Below are 22,776 nucleotides of genomic sequence, written 5' to 3' on the forward strand. Positions count from 1 at the left end.
TAATACACTATAGTATGGCTCAAAAACACTAGTGTTTACTCTAAATTATTGAAGTATATTTAGGTGGGTTTATCATTGTGCACTGTTCAAATAAGCTACCATGGTAATTTTGTATTATTTCCCAGATAGCTGAACGTCATTGAATTATCATTGAATCACAAATTGGATAGTTGAAAAATCAACATTGAGTTTTCATCAGGTTTGCACCCTCAAATAACGGTTTACAGCGATTAATGAAAGATTAATGAACACAGACGCAGTGATTAAGTTAACGATATCATTAATTTAACACCTGCTGTCAGCTGCAGAATCACTGAAGGAACACTACAACTGACTTCAGTTTGGATTCAATTAATACATAAATACATAATTTAATGATTTTCTTCTCATTTATCTTGCAACTTCACTGTCTTTAATAGAAAATTGCATTAAATTAATCAGAATTGTACACAAGGTGAAACTAAACATAGTTAAAATAACATTCCATTAAGCAAAATCTCCAAATGATGATGAAAAATATTTATTAATATCTTGTTTGCATATCAATCACAGCCAGAGATTAAATCAACTGCAATAAAACACAGTGAAGCTGCGGTCACATTAGAGTTTGAGCTTGTGAAATTCTGTCGTACGGCTCTGCGAAAAGGGGCGGGATTAAACAAGATGATTAGACATTTAAAAAGCGAGTGATTGGTTCATATTTTAGATTCCTGTCCAAAGAGGTCATGTTTTGATCTTCGATTGGTCGCAAGCAGTCAAGTGATGCGATGTCGCTGGTCAGAGTTCACCAAGCTTGAACTTTCCAACTTGACGCACGAACTTGCGTTTCCGGTCTGACGCATTCGTGTGCGCATGAATGGAAGTCTATGGGGAGAAAAGTCCAGTGTGACCGCAGCTTTAATCTCTCAAAATCTCAGCAGAGGATTATTAAATTACTCTCAGCAAAAACATCACCAGCAACTTCACTTATTACTAGCTTGTTAGACTTTATTTCAGGTTGATTAATTTAATGCAATTTTTTTAGATAATGGCAGTGAAGTTGCAAGATAAACAACAAGAACATCATAAAATTATGTATTATTTTATATGATTATATATTATATCAATTATATACCAGGTGTTCATCATCAATCCTCAATAACACTCAGTTAATTACTTAATGATATTGTTAATCACTTAATCACTGCGTCTGCATTCATGAATCTTTCTATTGTTAAAATAAAAACATAATGTTAGGGTGCAAACTTGATAATAACTCAATGTTGAATTTTCACCACTCCATCTGTTGAATGCTAATTCACTGATGGTCGTTATCATCAATAAGACTAAAATATAATTATGAATTAATTTGATTTATATGGACTGCTAAAACAGATGTTGAACTATTGTGTACGTGATTAAAGATGCTTTTATGACACATCGCTGTACATACCAGGTTAAATGTGGTAGTGATCATTTGTGTGTTTGTAAAGCACAAAACACCACAGGCCAAAAATTACACATTATTCATGTTCCAAAATAGTGAAGGTTGTTGATGATTTATTGCTTCCACAATTGTCATTGATATGCAGCAGCAGTAACAGTGTTTTCAGTTAAGTTTGTAGCTATTATATCAAAATTACTTGATTAATTCACAGTATGAAAGAGTGCGATGACTAGCATGAGTATAAAAATCATAAATAAAACTGAAATGATTTGAAATCCACCTTATTTTTGTGTAATAAGCGAGCTTTTCGATGTTATATCTGTCTTGATACTGAAAACAAATGAAATAAATGAAAACAGTAAATAAATTTTAAAAACATGAACATTTCCAGCGCAGTTGTTTTCGATGTAATGTACTTTGCTGTTCTTATAGTCAAAAAACAAGTCAAAGAAAAACCTCTGTGTTGCAAAATAAACAATACAGTGGATAAATCGGTATGAAATATGAAACGTGTCCATCACAGACAAGTAAACATAAACAAAACGTAAACAAAGATGTGATTAATTCAAACATGAACCTAACAATTAATTCAAAAGTATAAACTCTCTTAATCATAAAAGTATTTAATTGAATCAGTTTTCTCTCACGCTCTTCCAAGTGTGTGCGTCGACTAGCTTCATTATCCTGCAAAAAAGGGAGAAATAAAGTGAATAAAGTTTGAACAGTCCAACATATATTTCAGTGAAGAACATGTTGACCCAGAAGCTAAAGTAAGAAGAGACCTGAATCATCAAATGAGCGCTAATGCTAGACGCTAGGATATCTGAGCTCCACACGGCGGACTGAACTCTATTAACATCTTAGATTATTTTAGTACTTGATATTATGAGTGTTCAGAATAGCGTATACTACACTTACTATTTAAGCTGTATCTATATTTTGCTTTTGTGAACATAGCAACCTTCAAACAGTAGCTCTTACGGGAATGCCAGCAGCAAGATTTTGAATAACACAAATTAAATCAAGTAATTTGTAAATAACAATGTTTGAATGGGTATTTAAGAACATTTTGTCTTAAATATGAACTTAAAGAGTCCTATTATAACTATTTTTGTCTATTTCCGCCTCTTGAATCATAGATTCAGCTTTAATTGATGGAAAATGGTGTAAAACATTTTGTAATGTTGCTGTTTTCTAAATGTACAAAATTTTCAGTAAACATTATAAAAGATCGGCTCTAGTTGCTCATATTTTTTCTTTGCAATTGTCACAATAGTACAACATTTTCCTCCTTCAATATATGTGACACCAAATAAGGCTACAAAAGTAATTTAAATGTAATCCAAACAAAGTCAGATTACGCTACCATTAAGGTAATCTAAATGTAATCCACAAGTAGTCAAACTGTGTTACAATAAAAGTAATCTAAATGTAAACCTAATAGTAGTCAAATTGTGTTTAATAAAAATAATCCAAATGTAATCCAAGTAGTCAAACTGTTACAATAAAAGTAATCTAAATGTAATCCAAAAGTAGTCAAATTGTGTTTAATAAAAGTAATCTAAATGTAATCTAAAAGTAGTCAAACTGTGTTACAATAAATGTAATCTAAATGTTATCCTAATAGTAGTCAAATTGTGTTTAATAAAAGTAATCTAAAAGTAGTCAAACAGTGTTACAATAAAAGTAATCTAAATGTAATCTAAAAGTAGTCAAACTGTGTTACAATAAATGTAATCTAAATGTTATCCTAATAGTAGTCAAATTGTGTTTAATAAAAGTAATCTAAAAGTAGTCAAACAGTGTTACAATAAAAGTAATCTAAATGTAATCCAAAAGTAGTCAAATTGTGTTACAATACAAGTAATCTAAATGTAATCCAAAAGTAGTCAAATTGTGTTACAATAAAAGTAATCTAAATGTAGTCCTAATAGTAGTCAAATTGTGTTTAATAAAAGTAATCTAAATGTAATCTAAAAGTAGTCAAACTGTGTTACAATAAAAGTAATATAAATGTAATCCTAATAGTAGTCAAATTGTGTTTAATAAAAGTAATCTAAATGTAATCCACAAGTAGTCAAACTGTGTTACAATAAAAGTAATCTAAATGTAATCTAAAAGTAGTCAAATTGTGTTACAATAAAAGTAATCTAAATGTAATCCAACAGTAGTCAAATTACGCTTGCATAAAGGGAATTTAAATGTAATCCAACAGTAGTCAAATTACTTGACCATAAAGGTAATCTAAATGTAACCCAAAAGTAGTCAAATTCTGTTGCAATAAAAGTAATCTAAATGTAATCCAACAGTAGTCAAATTACTTGACCATAAAGGTAATCTAAATGTAACCCAAAAGTAGTCAAATTTTGTTGCAATAAAAGTAATCTAAATGTAATCCAAATAGTCAGATTACTTTACAATAAAGGTAATATAAATGTAATCTAACAGTAGTCAAATTCCTGTACCATAAAGGTAATCTAAATGTAATCCAAAAGTAGTCAAATGATGCTACCATAAAGTAATCTAAGGCCCAATCCCAATTCTACCCCTTAGCCCTTACCCCTACCCCTCGTTTTGCGCGTTCCCGAGAAGGAGTAGGGGTGTCCCAATTCTCTTTAGCTTGAAGGCGTAGGGCTATGGGGATGGGGTGAATACCCCTTCAAACATAGATTTTTCAGGACCACACTCTAAACCAAGGGGTAAGAAAATCTCCCAGAATACACCAGCCACAATGGCAGATAATTACACCCGGAAGTAAGGAGATCCACAAATTAGTCATTTTTGTCATTATTACGAATTTTTACAACAAACATATGTTCTAATATATTCATAACTGCGTATGTGTTTTACTGTCATGCTTTTTTTTAAAAACGCTTAAATAAAAACCGCTAAATTTCGCAATTTATAATCCATAATCATAAATACTGTATAGCTGTACCACAAAATTCTGACACTGGAATACCCTGTCAGTAATGTCTAGTGTCTGTGAATGAGCTTTCTACAGTGTCTGCTATAATGTTAATGTTGTTTTCGTGTGTTTACATTGATGAATATGGCCACTTTGTTAAATGCACAGTATTACGATCTTATTGCCACATTAGATCGTTATGATGATATAATATATGCCTTCAGTGATCTCCTGAAGATAAATACTAAAAAATAAAGCAACTGGAATAACTACAGCAGTTGTGATTGTCTGATCTCATATGAAGCAAGAGATCGCGATGGCATATGATGACGTGTGCTGGTGCTGTCCCAATTCTTAGGGGTAAATTTTGAAGCCCTTCCCCTTCACACTCGGTTTTAAGGGCCAAGGGGAAAGGGTAGGGGTACAAAAGTAGAATTGGGATTGGGCCCAAATGTTATCCAAAAGTAGTCAAATTACGCTACCATAAAGTAATCTAAATGTAATCTAACAGTAGTCAAATTATTCTACCATAAAGTAATCTAAATGTAATCTAACAGTAGTCAAATTATTCTACCATAAAGTAATCTAAATGTAATCTAACAGTAGTCAAATTATTCTACCATAAAGTAATCTAAATGTAATCTAACAGTAGTTAAATTATGCTATTGTAAAAGTAATCGAAATGTAATCCATAAGTAGTCAAATTATTCTACCATAAAGTAATCTAAATGTATTCCAACAGTAGTCAAATTATTCTACCATAAAGTAATCTAAATGTAATCTAACAGTAGTCAAATTATTCTACCATAAAGTAATCTAAATGTAATCTAACAGTAGTCAAATTATTCTACCATAAAGTAATCTAAATGTATTCCAACAGTAGTCAAATTATTCTACCATAAAGTAGTCTAAATGTAATCCAACAGTAGTTAAATTATGCTATTGTAAAAGTAATCGAAATGTAATCCATAAGTAGTCAAATTATTCTACCATAAAGTAATCTAAATGTATTCCAACAGTAGTCAATTATTCTACCATAAAGTAATCTAAATGTAATCTAACAGTAGTCAAATTATTCTACCATAAAGTAATCTAAATGTAATCTAACAGTAGTCAAATTATTCTACCATAAAGTAATCTAAATGTATTCCAACAGTAGTCAAATTATTCTACCATAAAGTAGTCTAAATGTAATCCAACAGTAGTTAAATTATGCTATTGTAAAAGTAATCGAAATGTAATCCATAAGTAGTCAAATTATTCTACCATAAAGTAATCTAAATGTATTCCAACAGTAGTCAAATTATTCTACCATAAAGTAATCTAAATGTAATCTAACAGTAGTCAAATTATTCTACCATAAAGTAATCTAAATGTAATCTAACAGTAGTCAAATTATTCTACCATAAAGTAATCTAAATGTATTCCAACAGTAGTCAAATTATTCTACCATAAAGTAGTCTAAATGTAATCCAACAGTAGTTAAATTATGCTATTGTAAAAGTTATCGAAATGTAATCCATAAGTAGTCAAATTAAGCTACCATAAAGGTAATATAAATGTAATCTAACAGTAGTCAAATTATTCTACCATAAAGTAATCTAAATGCAATCTAACAGTAGTCAAATTATTCTACCATAAAGTAATCTAAATGTAATCTAACAGTAGTCAAATTATTCTACCATAAAGTAATCTAAATGTATTCCAACAGTAGTCAAATTATTCTACCATAAAGTAATCTAAATGTAATCTAACAGTAGTCAAATTATTCTACCATAAAGTAATCTAAATGTATTCCAACAGTAGTCAAATTATTCTACCATAAAGTAATCTAAATGTAATCTAACAGTAGTCAAATTATTCTACCATAAATTAGTCTAAATGTAATCCAACAGTAGTCAAATTATTCTACCATAAATTAGTCTAAATGTAATCTAACAGTAGTCAAATTATTCTACCATAAAGTAATCTAAATGTAATCTAACAGTAGTCAAATTATTCTACCATAAATTAGTCTAAATGTAATCTAACAGTAGTCAAATTATTCTACCATAAAGTAATCTAAATGTATTCCAACAGTAGTCAAATTATTCTACCATAAATTAGTCTAAATGTAATCTAACAGTAGTTAAATTATGCTATTGTAAAAGTTATCGAAATGTAATCCATAAGTAGTCAAATTAAGCTACCATAAAGGTAATATAAATGTAATCTAACAGTAGTCAAATTATTCTACCATAAAGTAATCTAAATGTAATCCATAAGTAGTCAAATTACTCTACATTTAAAATATGACATTTGCTGTTTGTTTAAACTACTTATTCACTCATTCAGCTTAAATGTTTCATGTTCAATGTATTTAAATTTCTAAAAACTAATACATTAACTTAATTCCTTCATGTTATTCCAACACAACCCATTTGTGTAAAACCAGAGTTTTTTTTACAGTGTACCATAAAGGTAATTTAAATGCAATCCAACAGCAGTCAATATATGCTACTATAACATTAATCTAAATGTAATCCATAAATAGTCAAATTATTCTACCATAAAGGTAATTTAAATGCAATCCAACAGCAGTCAAATTATGCTACTATAACATTAATCTAAATGTAATCCATAAATAGTCAAATTATTCTACCATAAAGGTAATTTAAATGCAATCCAACAGCAGTCAATATATGCTACTATAACATTAATCTAAATGTAATCCATAAATAGTCAAATTATTCTACCATAAAGGTAATTTAAATGCAATCCAACAGCAGTCAATATATGCTACTATAACATTAATCTAAATGTAATCCATAAATAGTCAAATTATTCTACCATAAAGGTAATCTAAATGTAATCCAAAAGTAGTCAAATGACTCTACTATAAAGGTAATCTAAAAGTATCTTTCATCATATAATTTGTAATCAGTAACTTCACAAGTAATCCACCCAGCTCTGCAAATGTGCTCGATCTCTTACATCACTGCAGGATGTCGGCCAGTTTGTCCTGGTAGTACTCGTAGTTCTCCTGACAGTCCTCCCAGGGTGTGAACTGCTGCTCGTCGCTCTCCACAAACGTGTCCCAGGTGTAGGTGAAATCCAGCGGCTTCATCATGCGCAGTTTGCAGCCGACGGACGCTAGTAGCTTCAGCCCTGCCTGGATCTCAGGCTCCTCCCACTCGAACAGCCGCGCCGAGAAGACGGCCAGCCGGATGTTCTTCCTGGAGCGCAGGATCTCCGCCAGCTTGGTTGCGCAGGTGGCGCAGGGACTGGAGGACATGTACCAGGTGATGGTGTATTTGCAGGCCGGGTCGTAGTTGGTCAGGATCTGCTGGAAAAAGGCTTCCTCTGCGTGTCCGCTAGCGTGCTCATCCTCAATGTAGCCCCTCATCAGGCCGTCGCCGCCGTGGTCCACCAGGTAACACAGGAAGGTTTTATTCCGGCCGGACGAGTACTCCACATTCTTGAACTGGAACTTGAAGAAAAATGGGTCCATGCGATCCCTGTGGACACACAAGGTAGAGGATTAATGAGGTATTTTACTCATTTTGCTAAAGTGTTTAAAACACTCCAAGGTATTTCTGATGATGATTTCAATGGGTGCCTTATAAAAGATCAACAACTTGGGTTGTGAATGTTTGTTCCTTGTGTGGAATTGTGATGAATAATGTTGGCAATAAAGGTAATAATAGGAGTTTTTCAAGTAAAAGACAAAATGACCAGTTTGAGGCCCTTTAAAAAACTAATTTTCCTGTTCCAATGCTAGTTTTTTCCTTGTATTTCTATGTAAATGTCTTTTACAGCATGTTTAAAGTTAAACTAGTTAACTTTGACACCAACCCAGGCTCTTTCTGATTACGTACCCCATATACATCTCTGGAGAGAGCAAAATACGTCCCAGGAGCTAGGTTTTTTTGCAGTTTTTGTTTTTACAAACCCACCAGAGGGCGCTGTGTGTGCTTTTTCAGATCTTAAATTTCTCTCACGAGTGCCATTCACGCCTGCTGTTCTCACATAAATCCACCAGAGGCCGCTGTCCACTGACTGACTGACTGACTGACTGATTGACTGACTGACTGACACCCCCTCCTACCCCCTTCCCTAAACCCAACCGCAGTGTTTTAAAATAGAATACACTGGCTCCCAGTCCAATTTAGGATTTATTACAAGTTATTGCTACTTGTTTTTAAAGGTTTGAATGGTCTGGCACCTACTTACATCAGTGCGCTTCGTCACTGCATACTTCATTGAGGGCAATCAGGTCAGAAAACAAGTTTCAGCTAGTTGTTCCCAAAACACGGTTGAAATCAAGAGGTGACGGGGCTTTTTCTGTCACAGCCCCCCGTCTGTGGAATGGTCTGCCTTTACATATCAGGTCATGTTCATCCCTTGGTGCTGTTAAGTCTCATTTAAAAAAAATCACCATCTGTCTCTCGCTTTTTGATTGCAATTCATTCATTTTAATCAGTTTTGTATATTTTGCTTATTTATATATATATATATATATATATATATATATATATATATATATATATATATATATATATATATATATATATATATATATAAGTGTAGATTTTGTTTGCTGGTGGTTTTGTAAAGCACTTTGGTCAACATCTGTTGTTTTTAAATGTGCTCTATAAATAAAGCAAACAGACAAAGCAAACAAAAAAGCAATCCAGAAAAAGGAAAGCCCCTGATTTTTACCACATTTTCAGATTTTACCACATTCTCACCCTGTTATTTACTTGTTTATTTTATCTTTTGTTTTTGTTTTACTTGCTTTCTAGAACTGTTCTTCATCGAACTCGAACCCCATTGTTGTGGTCAACTTCACTCTGCATCTCAAGTCTGCTGACGTACCAATCTCACGGCAATTCGTAACTTTTTGATTTAGTGGCTAATTCGTATGAATTCGTACGATCTAATTCGTACATTTTCGTACGATTTGCTCATCCCCCAATGACGGTTGGGTTTAGGGGTGGGGTTAGGTGCCACGCCTCCTTTTTAAAATCGTACAATTTCGTACAACTGAATTAGCCACTAAACTGACAAAACGTAAAATACTTACGTTTTCTCGTGAGATCAGGGTGGATGTACATGTCAAGCTACCGGACAAACTGGTAACAGCTGAAAAGCTGTCCATGTGAAGGCAAGCGGTCAGCTGCTAGCGCAAAATACTGCCTCGTAGCGGTCGATTTAAAGACGAAATGCAGCTATAGGCACCTCTGGCTGCATGTTAGGTGCCGTGTGGGACCTGTTTGCTGTAGTTGTGTTTTGTGATCTGCAAAGCCTGCATGATTGCTGATTGGTGGGTGGGTCATTTCACTTGAGACCCATTATGTGGTGCCTATAAAGAATCCAGCATTTGACATGAGAGGAGAGCTCGGTTAGCCGGACCTCCCTGCCTGGCGTTTTTGATTTTTTTTACTTTGTTTTGGATCATGAGCTCAGTTCACTACCATGAACACCCTTTTCAGTACTGACTTCCATTCATACTGACTTTGATTGCTTTAAATACTTTTGTTAATGATGTTCTTAGTTAATAATCATTTCTCTTTACCTGGTCCGCATTGTCTCTCTAATGTTACAATTTTGAGCCGGTTGTAACACTACATAATTCGCGATCTCCAGAAATGTATATAGGGCTACGCTTTCAGAAAGAGCCTGTGTGGTTTTACACACAGCCCCACTCATTAATGTCAGTTCCAAAGCAGTGGACCAATCAGAAGAACTCGGAAGTGGACAAGCTTCCGTTTACAGTAGCAAGTTGGCATGACAACCATTTTATTTGACGGTAAAATGGTGGTTTTGTTCCTGAGTGCTGCATCTCGTGTTTAAAGATGTGTCCAGTGGGAATGAGCCCTTAAAGTTAAATTAGTATGGATATTTAAAAGAGTTTCAATGACGGCTTTAAGTTTTGATGTTAACACTGTGGTAGAGTAGGGATTAGGGTTAAGATTCTGAAGGATATTGAAATGAAAGTGATTTGATATCACTGGTTCAAAACTCTGAATTTGCTCTTTGATCATCTATGTTAAGTTAAAATGACATCATATTCAAACGTGTGGAAATGTGTCTCAATTATATTCAATTACAGGAGTCTTGTTTAAGTAAGGGATATTTATTAATTACTAAGTCTCCACTGCTGAATCCACAGCTGAGATGTTGTGTTTAAGAGTTTATTCTCCTGTGTGTAGCACTATTGTCCTCCACATCTCCTCATCCTCCTTCTTCTGTTGTGTTCTGATGTGATTTCTGACTGTTGTAGCTGGGGAATAACTCTAATCATTCAGCGGAGTGATATGGAGCTGCTCTAAACCTGCCGGAACTACTTCAGCTGTGCCTTTATCTGACAATATCCAAACACCTGAGAGTGACCATCAGCCATTCTACAATATAAAAGAGGCATAAAAGTATTCTCAGCAGTGGTCTGAAGGGGGTTTCTGTGGTTGTTTTTAACAGCTCCTTCACAGGCTGACAGATGGAAGGGCTGTTAGGGTTATAAATACCCTCAGTGGGGGCAGATCTTTATTCTTGGCGTCTGACCCATATACAGAACAGTTCAGGAGGCATTGTCTGCGTTCGCTGCCAGATGAACCTGATGCAGGCGTAACAGACACCTGCTACTCGATGATCCACAACAATTTCACAGCTTTAATGTGTCTGTAAAACTCAGCTCATCAGCACTGGCTCATCAAACACACATTTGGGATCATAAATGCCAGTCGGAAATGGAAATGCCCAAACCGAAAGGTCAATTAAAGCCAGTTTCCCAGGCCACGTTTACACAATGTAGGCAGGCTAGTTTATTTATATAACACAATTCATGCACAATGCTAACTCAAAGTGCTTTACATAATTGAATTGGTAGCACTTTAGTTTCGGTAACAATTCACACCATTTACTGCTGTCGTATTGCCAGCCTATTATTAAGATATTAATGTTTATAAGCACTTATAAAGTATGATTTTATTCTACATCCCTAATCCTAGCCAGTACCTAAACCTAACTACTACCCTATTAATTATTAATAAATAGCTAATTAGTAGTTTATTGAGCTAGAAGTCTTAGTTAATGCATTGCTAATGGTTTGTTAATAGTGTGAATTGTACTTAAAATAAAGTGCTACCAATAAAATTTGGCTTCCTAAATAAAAGTTTCATGTTTACACAAGAAATCATGACATTTTGGGTGTGTAATTTGTCCAACATACACAGTCCAATACACAGTGCCTTTTACTCGGGCCACTTCCAGTGTATGGACCATCAGCGTAATTGAGGAATTTCATTATCACAGCTCTCGGTGGTAAGTCAGAGTGATATTCGGGGGGTTTCCCAATTCGATGAGATCTCAATTACAAAGGGACCGAGAAAGTTTTCCAGGCTAAGGATTTTTGGAAGTAAATTTTCTAAAAAGTTGCACACATCCTTTCCCTCGATTGTTTCTGAAAGTCCCACCAGTCATACACTTGACCGACGGCTACAATTTTCCAGATCATCAACCTTTAATGAGAGCAGCTCTATGGCAGATTGCAATTTTGCGTTTGCAGCTCAGAGACGTTATCTTCTTGTGTGCCGATTCGATCCTCAGTTTCTGTTACCCACGTTGTGCACTACGTCAATCGCCTAGAGTAAACCAAGTGGCACAGCAAAGTCGGATTTCATTGAGTAGACAGCCTTGAGATTCGCAGATTATTGGCCAACATTAGCACCTGACGCTCCCTCTTTGCCATTAGCTTCGCTGGATTTAGCATCTGCCTTGGCCTCTCCAGGTACAGTTGATTTGCCTTGTTTCAGTCTCGCTCTCATTGCTTTTGGTGGTATTTTGTAATGTTAAGATGTTTCCGTGTTTAAATCTGAATCAGTCTAAGTTTATTGAGTTAAAGAAGTAGATTTAAATCAGTATTTGTTGCAGATCTCCGTTAAGCATCTACTCAACACCGCGCCATAACCAGAAGTCAGGTGTTTCATTTGTTCTGCGTAACTCATTCTGTGCTGAGACGATTCGCCTCAAAGTAATCAAGAAGAATAATCTCCGTACAGAATGAATTACGTGAAATGAACAGCCAGAATTTGCCTCAGTCGTGTCTATGTTCGAATAATTGGCCATTTTCAACTGATAAGTAAACTAGCAAGGAGTGACGTGGTTCTTCACATCTGGTGTAAATCCAGCATTACACATATCCGCGAAATCTGCCAAATACGCTGTATTACACATGCCAGGCCAGTAGATGGTGCTGTCACTTTGTTAGTTAACTTGTTCCTGTATAGAAGTGATGATTAGTGCTGATGTGATTCAGTTCAAGTTTCAATTCAAGTTTATGTGTGTATCGCTTTTCACTAAAATTATCTGTTTACGAAAGGTGCATGTTATGACTGCTAAGATTATTGCACACTGAATCTGAAATATTCGTCTGTCACTTTCACACGTTAAAAAAATAAATTGGCCTTCCCTTTGTGTCAATCCTACTGCCACACTGCCTCCAAACTAACGTCTGTCATAAAACGAAATTATTGGGTTCGATTTTTTCAGCTTTTCACATTTGAAAAGACATTTTGAGAGGTGTTTTGACAAGTCAGGACCACTGTACAAACGAAATGCAAACTCCAAAACGGCATCAGAAAAACTAACTTTAAAAAAAATCTTTGGTGTGTGTGTGTGTGTGTGCTGTCCTTGTCTCCGTACTTCAGACAAATTCCCAGTTTCTGTTCAGGATCAATTAGTTGACAGAAACTGTCGGTCTTCTTTTAAATATGTACTTCCAGTAACACTAGCAAAGTCTGAAACTGAGCCATGGACATCCTGAAGTAAATGTTGAATGTGTCATGATAATAAGATAAGAAGCTGGATCTCCTTCCTTTCTCCGCAACATAAGGATGGGATGGACCCAATATTTCCTCTTTCGTTTTCTCTTGTTAAGCAGGGAGAAGACAACTAAATCATCTTCACTACTCCAAGATTTCATTTTGTACACTACCTGACAAAAGTCTTGACGCTTATCTAAGATTTAGGAACAGCAAATACTAACTGGACTTCTAGTTGATGATTTTGGTATCAGAAGTGTCTTATATGAAAGGTAAAGGCCTCTAGATGAGGCTTATTTGAGCTCAATATAATCTGATCATGTCTTGATGTTGACTGATTTGATTAGGACAGTAAGGTCTGACTCTGCTTAGACTAAAGTCTGCTCACTGAACCTTCAATAATGTCCAGTATAGAATATGTGCTCATGCTGCAGTGGAAACAGAATGAATATTGTGTCTGACTCCATCATGAGCTTGGAGGACTGCATCCATACATCTCTGACATGACTCAAATCACTGATTAATAAAGTCATCTGGAATGGTGAAGAAAGCCTTCTTGCAGGACTCCCAGAGTTCATCAAGAGTCTTTGTGTTCATCTTCAACGCCTCCTCCTTCATCTTACCCCAGACGTGCTCAATAATGTTCATGTCTGGTGACTGGGCTGGCCAATCCTGGAGCACCTTGACCTTCTCTGCTTTCAGGAGCTTTGATGTGGAGGCTGAAGTATGAGAAGAAGCGCTATCCTGCTGGAGAATTGTCCCTCTCCTGTGGTTTGTAATGTAATGGGCAGCACAAATGTCTTGATACCTCAGGCTGTTGATGTTGATCATCCACTCTGCAGATCTCTTGCACGCCCACATACTGAATGTAACCCCAAACCATGATTTCTCCTTTACCTAACTTGACTGATTTCTGTCAGAATCTCGGCTCCATGATGGTTCCAGTAGGTCTTCTGCAGTATTGGTGATGATTAATGCAGATCAACAGATGATTCAGCAGAGAAATCCACCTTCTGACACTTTTACACATCATCAACTAGAAGACGAGTTATTATCTGCTGCTCTTACAACTGAGATCCACCACAAGACTTTAGTCAGGTAGTGTATTGTATTGCAAATATTTTGCAATGGATTAATTAATATGCATGTTTCTCTCATCAAGAGGTTCCTACAGGAGAATCTTTTTTTATGGGGAACTTTTTTTGTTTAGTTTATGCCAGACATAACTGTAAATAACCAAAACGCTTGGGTTTTAAAACAAGTATAAACGACATCTAAGAAGACTTCGGTAGCTGCTGGCGTAATGTCGAGGACTTCAGATCAGTGTTTCTTTATGTCCAGAGAATCTTCTGTGAGACTACTTTGGTTCTCTTGGAGATCAATGAGGTTGGCGTGTTGGTTTGTGTGTTTGCCGAAGCAGCAGATGTATGTTGTCAGGTTATTTTTAAGTGTGTGTTCTGGAGAGCGGCGGCAGACAGCGAGACACATCACAGCCTGTCAGACACAGCCATTCTGCTGGGGGCTGGGCTGAGTTTATCTGCTCCATTCCACCTGAACCAACGCACATTCCCCAATACACACATAGAGAAACACACACCAGCCCTGAGCGCTCTTACTACAGCCGCATGGAGAAACCTGAGCGTCACAATGAAATCTAAATTAACTCTTCTTATTGTTATATTAGGATTATAAACAATGTATCTGTGCACTTCATTATTCAGTACAAATTAATTTGCCCTCAGAATATTAAATCAAATATGATGACCGTCCCTAATGGTCTTTGTGTCATTAATGTTGGTCTGCAGCTCTCCATGTTTCCAGCTCTCCATTGTGTCAGATGTAAAATGTTGTTGTGCTGATTGTAAAAGGCCTCAGTCCTCCGTCAGTCCGTCATCACAGTGCTTCAGTATCATTATTCCCTCCAGAACTGTCTTGATCATCTGTCTGCGCTCCCGTCTCACTCCTCCAGAAGCCATCGCGTTCATTACGTTTGGTCTTCTGAGGCGCAGCTCATTTATTAGAGGAGAACAAACACCACAGTGGAGAATCCCACCAGTGCAGCACACTCCACTCCTCTCAGTGATATCTGTGCATGTTTAGCATCTGAGCATGTTTAGCAGGAGCTGAGGAGGTTATTCTCTTTGACTGAATGTAAACGCTGCTTTATTCACAAATGTTTCATGCAATATTACAGTTTTGCACATGAATCTAATTCACCCCTTTGAATGGAAACTGTAGACTCACCCAGTGATGATCTCGAACGGCGGCAGCTCTATGGGTTCTGGTTTTTCTCCGTCCGCAGCAGCGGCTCCGGCCTCTCCGTTCTCCATCGGCGCCTCTTTCCCGTTCACTTCGGGTTTCTCCGCTTCTGTTGGGCTTTTCTCCTCTTTCTTGGCATCGTTTTCTGCTTTTTCTTTCCTCCTGACGGTCAGACGAGAGCTGACGCCGCTGCTGCCCTTTCTATCGGCCATCTCTGAAACTAAACACACACACACACACACACACCTCAGTATTTATAACAGCACTAGAGAGTGTGTGTGTGTATGTGTGTGTGCAGCTGTCGGTCAGTTCTATTAAAAGACCTCCTGGCCTTCGAGATGGTAGATAAACGAAATCTTACACAGTCAAAGGTTTCGCGAGCTTCTCTTTTTAAGATTGAAATATGTTTGTCGCAGCTTATGCAATAAAAACATCACTGGTTTATCGGTTTAACGTCATTCCCAAACTAATATTAGTGTGAGCACAGATGATTTATTAATGCAGTTCACTGTAAAAAAAAAAATGAGTTGGATTGTTGTAACCCAATGTTGGGTCAAATGTGGACAAACCCAACTCAAACCCAATAAGTGTCATTTTAATTTAAATAATAAATGTAACTAAAGTTGTGTTTGTTCATATTTGACCCAGTGTTAGGTTACAGCAACCCAGCATGTTTTTAGAGTCAATAATTGTAATATGTAAAAAGTGACCCAAACTTTGATAAGAAGCATAAGTCAATAATTTATCAAATATAACATAAATAAATAGAAAATATATCATATAAATGTAAAAAACATATCAGGAAACATTTTATTGCTCAAATGTTGTTTGTTTGTTGCTCAAGAAACCTATTATTACACTAAAAATGCTGGGTTGTTGTAAGTAAGAGTGACATGGAGGCTCAGTGTTCTCAGTGCTCAGTGGCCTCACAGCAAGAAGGTCCCGGCTGGGTCAGTTGGCGTTTCTGTGTGGAGTTTGCATGTTCTCCTCGTGTTGGTGTGGGTTTCCTCCAGGTGCTCCGGTTACCCCCACAGTCCAAACACCTTCGCTATACATAATATGCTGGAATAGTTGGCGGTTCATTCCGCTGTGGTGACCCCTGATGAATAAAGGGACTAAGCTGAATCAAAATGAATGAAAAAATGTAACTAATGTTGTGTTTTGTCCACGTTTGACCCATTGTTAGGTTACAACAACCCAGCATGTTTTTAGAGTGTATAATTGTAATATGTAAAAAGTGTCCCAAACTTTGATGGGAAGTGAATAATTAAAAAAATATATAATATAAATATAAAAAAACATATCAGGAAACATTTTTATTGTTCATATGTTGTTTGTTTGTTGCTCAAGAAAGGTAATATTGCACTCTAAAAATGCTGGGTTGTTGTAAGTAACCCAATGTTGGATAAAACGCGAACAAAACCCTACTACCCTAACCAACAGTTGGGTTAAAAAGTGTCATTTAAATTTAATTTAAAAATAATCTGACACTGAGTTTGTCCATAATTGACCCAATGTTGGGTTACAACAGCCCAGCTTTTTTTAGAGAGTGAATTAAAATGTAGTTGATTTTTTAGTCGTTAATTTTATTAATTGCATTGTTTTGGTCTGTTTGTTTGTTTGAGCTATTTTCAGTACACCAAGTTAAACTAAACAACTGGGAAATGCCAACTAGAGCTGATATAAGATGTTTCTGAAGTTTCTGGATGCATTAACTGCTAAGAAATAAAAAAATATACATGAAAATACTGATATCCACTTAAAAATATTACATTCCTGAAACAATAAACAATACACAAGATCACAGCCCACTAAAACTTAGTCTTGCATTTATGATTCGCTACCTAACCAACATAAATTTGGAAGATTTAAGAGCGTTACATAGATTCCTGAGGTAGCTTTTGTAAATCACTATTGTATATGCTGAATATTTAACATTAAAAACCATAACAAAAATCGTGCAATTATGACGTCCACATCATAACAGAAAAATAACATATATTTATATAGAATTAAATATAATTACAAATATAAAAAAACAAGAACACATAGAAGAGAGGAGTTTAGTTGTTTGATTATATTATTGCTGAACACTGTCAGTGGCGTCATTTACAGGCGTGAGGCGCATGCGCACTGGCAGGATAAACTGCCGTCAATCATCGGCTTTAACGCTGTCTTGAGGCGATGATAAACGACAATAAACAGCGCTATTGTTTGCAGCAAATCCAGAAATGCTCCGTGTAGTATTTGGTTTGACGACGACAGATGACCAACTTCGCTTTAATGGTTTAAAGTCTACTGTAAAGTTGTTTAGAAACAATTATATTACTGTTAACTATCGCTATGTGTCGCTATGATTACAGATTTTAACCGCGAGTTTTACCTCACTTCATAAAGTGTTCAAATTCAGCGTACTAATTGAGTTTATACTTATAGAAGCGAATAAAAGTAAATAAATTGTATACTTTAATGTTTTAAATATAAGGTTGTGACAAAAATATATAATGTAGGCTATAATTTGGCTAATACAAACTACATAATAGAATCTTTATTGGTCCTTGAGGTCTCTAATGGTCATTTTTTTGTCTTCTACTTGTGGCATGATAAAACTGCTTAATCCTTGTGGAAATTAAGGGTTTTAATGGGTACATTTATAAATATATATTATAGAATTTAATGGTTAGATTATAATTTAATTACATTATAATGTCTGTGATGGTTTCTCTATTTTTTGGCATTGACAATATGGGTGAAGTTCCATTGTACAGGGTAACATATTTGTTATGCATAAATTTATTAAAAATATATCACAGAATGAGAATAAGCAATACTAAATGTGATTCTGTGTGATGTCATAAAGCGGTAAAACTTAATGATTTGAAGGATATAATGGCAAAGTATAAAAGATTTAGATAAACATTAATGAATATTTTGGGGCCAAAACTGTAAACCTTCAATAGTTTTAAATTGTTTATTTTCTATAAGTATGTTTGGCTGAGTTAATGATTTATAAATAAAGTTATAAATAAAAGCAATATTGGAATGAAGTATAACTTGATTAAATGTAAAAATATGATAAAGTATTCAAATATAAGATGAAGTAATACAAACATAATATAAACACTGACAATTAATTAATAAAACACATTAAAATCTTTTGCTAAAACAAAGTAACAAAAAGTAATACAATTTATACAATTTTAGACTAAAAATGCTGGGTTACTGTAGCCCAACATTGGGTCAACTATGGACAAACCCAAATTGAAATGACACTTTTTATCCCAAATAGTTTTGTTCATATTTTACCCAATGTTGGGTTACTTAAAACTTTTTTAGTGCAATCGTAAGTTCCTTAAGCAACAAACAAAGGCTTTTAACATGTCATCTTGTTCTAAATACTTGCTGTATTTCATTTCTTTTATTCCCGTTCATTCTTTTACTCTTGTTCACTTTGAATAGTATGAAATGTGCTATGTAAATATTGCCTACATATGCCTCAGGATATATTTTTGGTACACTCGTGATCCTGTAATGCACATCATGATCAAATTCAGCTGTTAAATGACATTTTAGGGTACTTCCAACAACACTTAATGTTAAAAACCCATGGCAGCATCACCGATTCTCCCTGGTACTTTTTTTAAATAGATAAAACTACCAAGGAAACCTTTTAAAACTCATAACAGCGCACAAAAGTCAGTACTGTAGTTGCCGGATCTGTCCACAAGGTGGCAGGAGCTTGACACTGATGGATTTTGGTGTGCTCAGCTCTGTGAACTTCATTAACTAACACATTAATGGAGTCTGGAGTAGTTATTAACTCCGTGTTTGTGAATTAAGCCGCAGGAATTCCTCGCTGTCACGCTGACCTTCATGCTTTACTAGATGTGGTCAATATATAACCAAATAAACACAACAGGGGCTTCCCAATCACTTACACTGCTTTAATTCAAGATAATTTCGATAACAACCAAAACTGAAGCCTCAGATTGCAGCTAATGGAAGGTCTTATGTGAAATAACCTAGACTTTTAATTAATTATGATCAGATTCAGGCCACGCTATTCTCTTTATCATCAAATCAAAGACCTTAGGAGATGAATATCTTTGCCTAAATAATGTCGTGAAGTAAAGAAAATGTGCCTTAAAGTCTGACCTTAATAAATGTGAGCTTTATCGGCTGATCTTATATTGTTTTTCTCTCCTCTACCAAACAGGTGATTGTATTTACTCATGATCTTATCTCTTCAGAAGAATCGACCAGCATCTTAAGTCTGATAAAAACAAAGAGCTTTTATATTTGCCTCAGCGGTTGAAGCGTTCTCTGGAAAACCACATTACACTGAAGATTTGACCATTTCTACTTTAAGAGTAACAGATGACGTGTCATTGAATTATTAGTGAATACACTGCAAAACGCTTCTCTTACTTCGATTTTTTTTGTCTTTTTCTAGTCCAAATATCTAAAAATTTTAAAATCAAGAAGCATTTTCTAGACAAGCAACAAACGAGTCAAAATAAAGTGAGCAAAAAAACAAGCAAAATAATCTGCCAATGAGGGAAGCACAATAATCTGATCTCAAAACGCAAAGCAAGATTATCTCGCTTATCACATTGGCAGATTATTTTTACATTAATCATATAACTTGTTTGGGACAACTTAAGTGTTTTATGTTCAAAACAATTAGCAAAAACAATGAAGCTAATTTAATCAATCTGTGTTGTGTCAACATGAAGGAATTGTGTGGAACCCTGCATTATATACTGTGCATCTTTCTGAACTAATTCAATTTAAAAAACGATGTCAAGATGCAAACATTCAGACGTTAAAACACCACAAATGACTGAGAACCTCAGTATAAACTCTGATAGCGATTGCTGTTGTGATTTTTCTCTTGTCTCTCGTCATTAGTGTTTATTTTCAGCTCCAGCTTCAGCTAACAGCACCTATATAGATAAACATATTAGTGAAGGCCTCATCTGATCCAAATCCGGTCAGATTTGGAAAAACAAGTGATAAAATGAACTTAATGTATTGCACTTCTCTGTGATATGGATATTGCACATACTATTATCTTGATAACGATATTTTTCAGATATATGGTGCAGACCTAATCCAATGCAAACCAACCCAAAAGAGTCGCTTATAAGTAAAAATGCATCTCGATGTCAGGCATAAATGTGGAGCTACATAAACTCATGATTGATTGAACTTAACTGGACTTGATGAACTTAAATTGGTCAAAGTTGCATAAAAAAGCAATGAAATGCACATTAAATGAACTTAATTTATCGCATTTGCAAATGCAAACCAACCCAATAGAGTTGCTTATAGGTAAAAATGCATCTCCATATCAGGCATAAATGTGGAGCTACATAAACATATGGATATTGAATACACTATTATCGCGTTAATGATATTTGTTCGATACATCGAAAATACAACACAATACAAATACGATACAATCCAATGTAAAACTATATATGGAGACCGAATGCATCTCGTTGTCATACATAAACATACATAAACTCGTGATTAAACATAATTAGACTTGATTAACTTAATTTATTGTGATTCTCTGCGATATGCATATTGAATATACTATTACTGCGATAACGGTATTTTTTTTATATATTGTGTAGACTTAATAAAATGCAATACGAACACAAACCAATCCAATGTTCAAGTGAATAAATATAGAGTCGCTCACTGGTAAAAACTCATCTATATGTCAGGCATAAACGTGACGCTACGTAAACTCAGGATTGAACATAATTCGACTTGATGAACTTTATTTTATTGTGATTCTCTACGAAATAGATGCTGCATATACAGTTATCATGATAATGATATTTTTCTGATGTATCGTGCAGACCTAGTGCAGTGCTATACGAGCGCAAACCAATCCAATGTTTAACTATATACAGAGACTATCACTGGTGAAACGCATCTCGATGTCAGGAATAAATGTGGTGCTACATAAACTCATGATTGAACATAATTGGACATGATGAACTTAATTTATTGTTCTTCTCTGGGATATGCATACTGAATATACTATTATCACGATAACGATACTCTTTCGATATATCGTGCAGACCTAGTCCAATTTAATATGAAAGCAAACCAATCCAATGTGAAACTGTATATAGAATCTATCATTGGTGAAAATGCATCTCGATGTCAGGCATAAATGTTGTGCTACATAAACTGATGATTAATTGATTAAACTTAATGAACCTAATGTATTGCATTTCTCTGCGATATGGATATTAAATATACTATTATCGCGATAATGATATTTTTCCGATATATCGTGCAGACCTAGTCCAATGCATTTTGACCAATGAGAGACTCTATGTGTGTGTCTGTTCAATATGTGTGTGTTCAGCATGTGTGTGTGGGTGTGTGTGTGTTCAGTATGTGTGTGTCTGTTCAATATGCATCTCAAGGTATAAATGTAGCGAAATCTGCGAAATCTGCGAAAATACTTTTATTGTGATAACGATATTATTTCGATATATCATGGAGACCTAATCCAATCTAATATGAAAGCAAATCATCTCAATGTGAAACTACCAGCACAATCCCACGGCAATTCGTAACGTTTTGATTTAGTGGCTAATTCGTACGAATTCATACGATCTAATTCGTACAATTTAGTACGATTTGCTCATCCCCCAATGACGGTTGGGTTTAGGGGTGGGGTTAGGTGCCACGCCTCCTTTTTAAAATCGTACAATTTCGTACAACTGAACTCGTACGAATTTGTACGAATAAGCCACTAAACTGACAAAACGTAAAATACTTACGTTTTCTCATGAAATCAGGCTGGAAACTACATATAAAGTCACTCATCGGTGAAAACGCATCTCGCTGTCAGACATAATTGTGGCACTACATAAACCAATGACTGAACTTAATTGGACTTGATGAACTTAATAGTATGTGCAATATCCATATCAAAGAGAAGTGCAATAAATTGTCGCGATAACGATATTTTTTCGATATATCGTGCAGACCTAGTCTGATGCAATTCAAATGCAATCCAGCCCAACAACAAAATTATGTCGCAAAATTGTGCTTAAACGCTAAATAAACTCATGATTGATTGAACTTAACTGGACTTGGTAAACTTAATTTGGTCAAATCTGGATAAAACAGCAATAAAATGCACATTGAATGAAATTGCATATATTATTATCGCGATAACGATATTTTTTCAGTATATCATGCAGACCTAGTCCAAAAAGCAAAGCAACCCAATGTGAAACTGTATATAGAGTCACTCATTGGTGAAAATGCATCTCGATGTCAAGCTTGAATGTGCCGCTATATAAACCCCTGACTGATTGACTTGATTGAATTAGCTGACACTTTCT

General features: G+C 35.2%; 1 protein-coding gene across 1 annotated transcript; it reads right to left on the minus strand.

Annotated features, from left to right (window-relative positions):
* Positions 1 to 1,519: 1,519 nt before the first annotated feature.
* On the minus strand, positions 1,520 to 15,635 carry apobec2a (apolipoprotein B mRNA editing enzyme, catalytic polypeptide-like 2a). Its single transcript, XM_056448263.1, has 3 exons — positions 15,380 to 15,635; positions 7,308 to 7,831; positions 1,520 to 2,110 (listed from the first exon to the last, which is right to left on the minus strand). Exons 1-2 carry the CDS (start codon positions 15,604 to 15,606, stop codon positions 7,309 to 7,311), a joined length of 750 nt encoding a protein of 249 aa, XP_056304238.1. The 5' UTR covers positions 15,607 to 15,635; the 3' UTR covers positions 1,520 to 2,110; position 7,308.
* Between the last annotated feature and the right edge of the window lie 7,141 nt (positions 15,636 to 22,776).

The sequence above is a fragment of the Danio aesculapii genome, chromosome 22 (genome assembly GCF_903798145.1).
Source record: "Danio aesculapii chromosome 22, fDanAes4.1, whole genome shotgun sequence".
NCBI classification, from domain to species: Eukaryota; Metazoa; Chordata; class Actinopteri; order Cypriniformes; family Danionidae; genus Danio; species Danio aesculapii.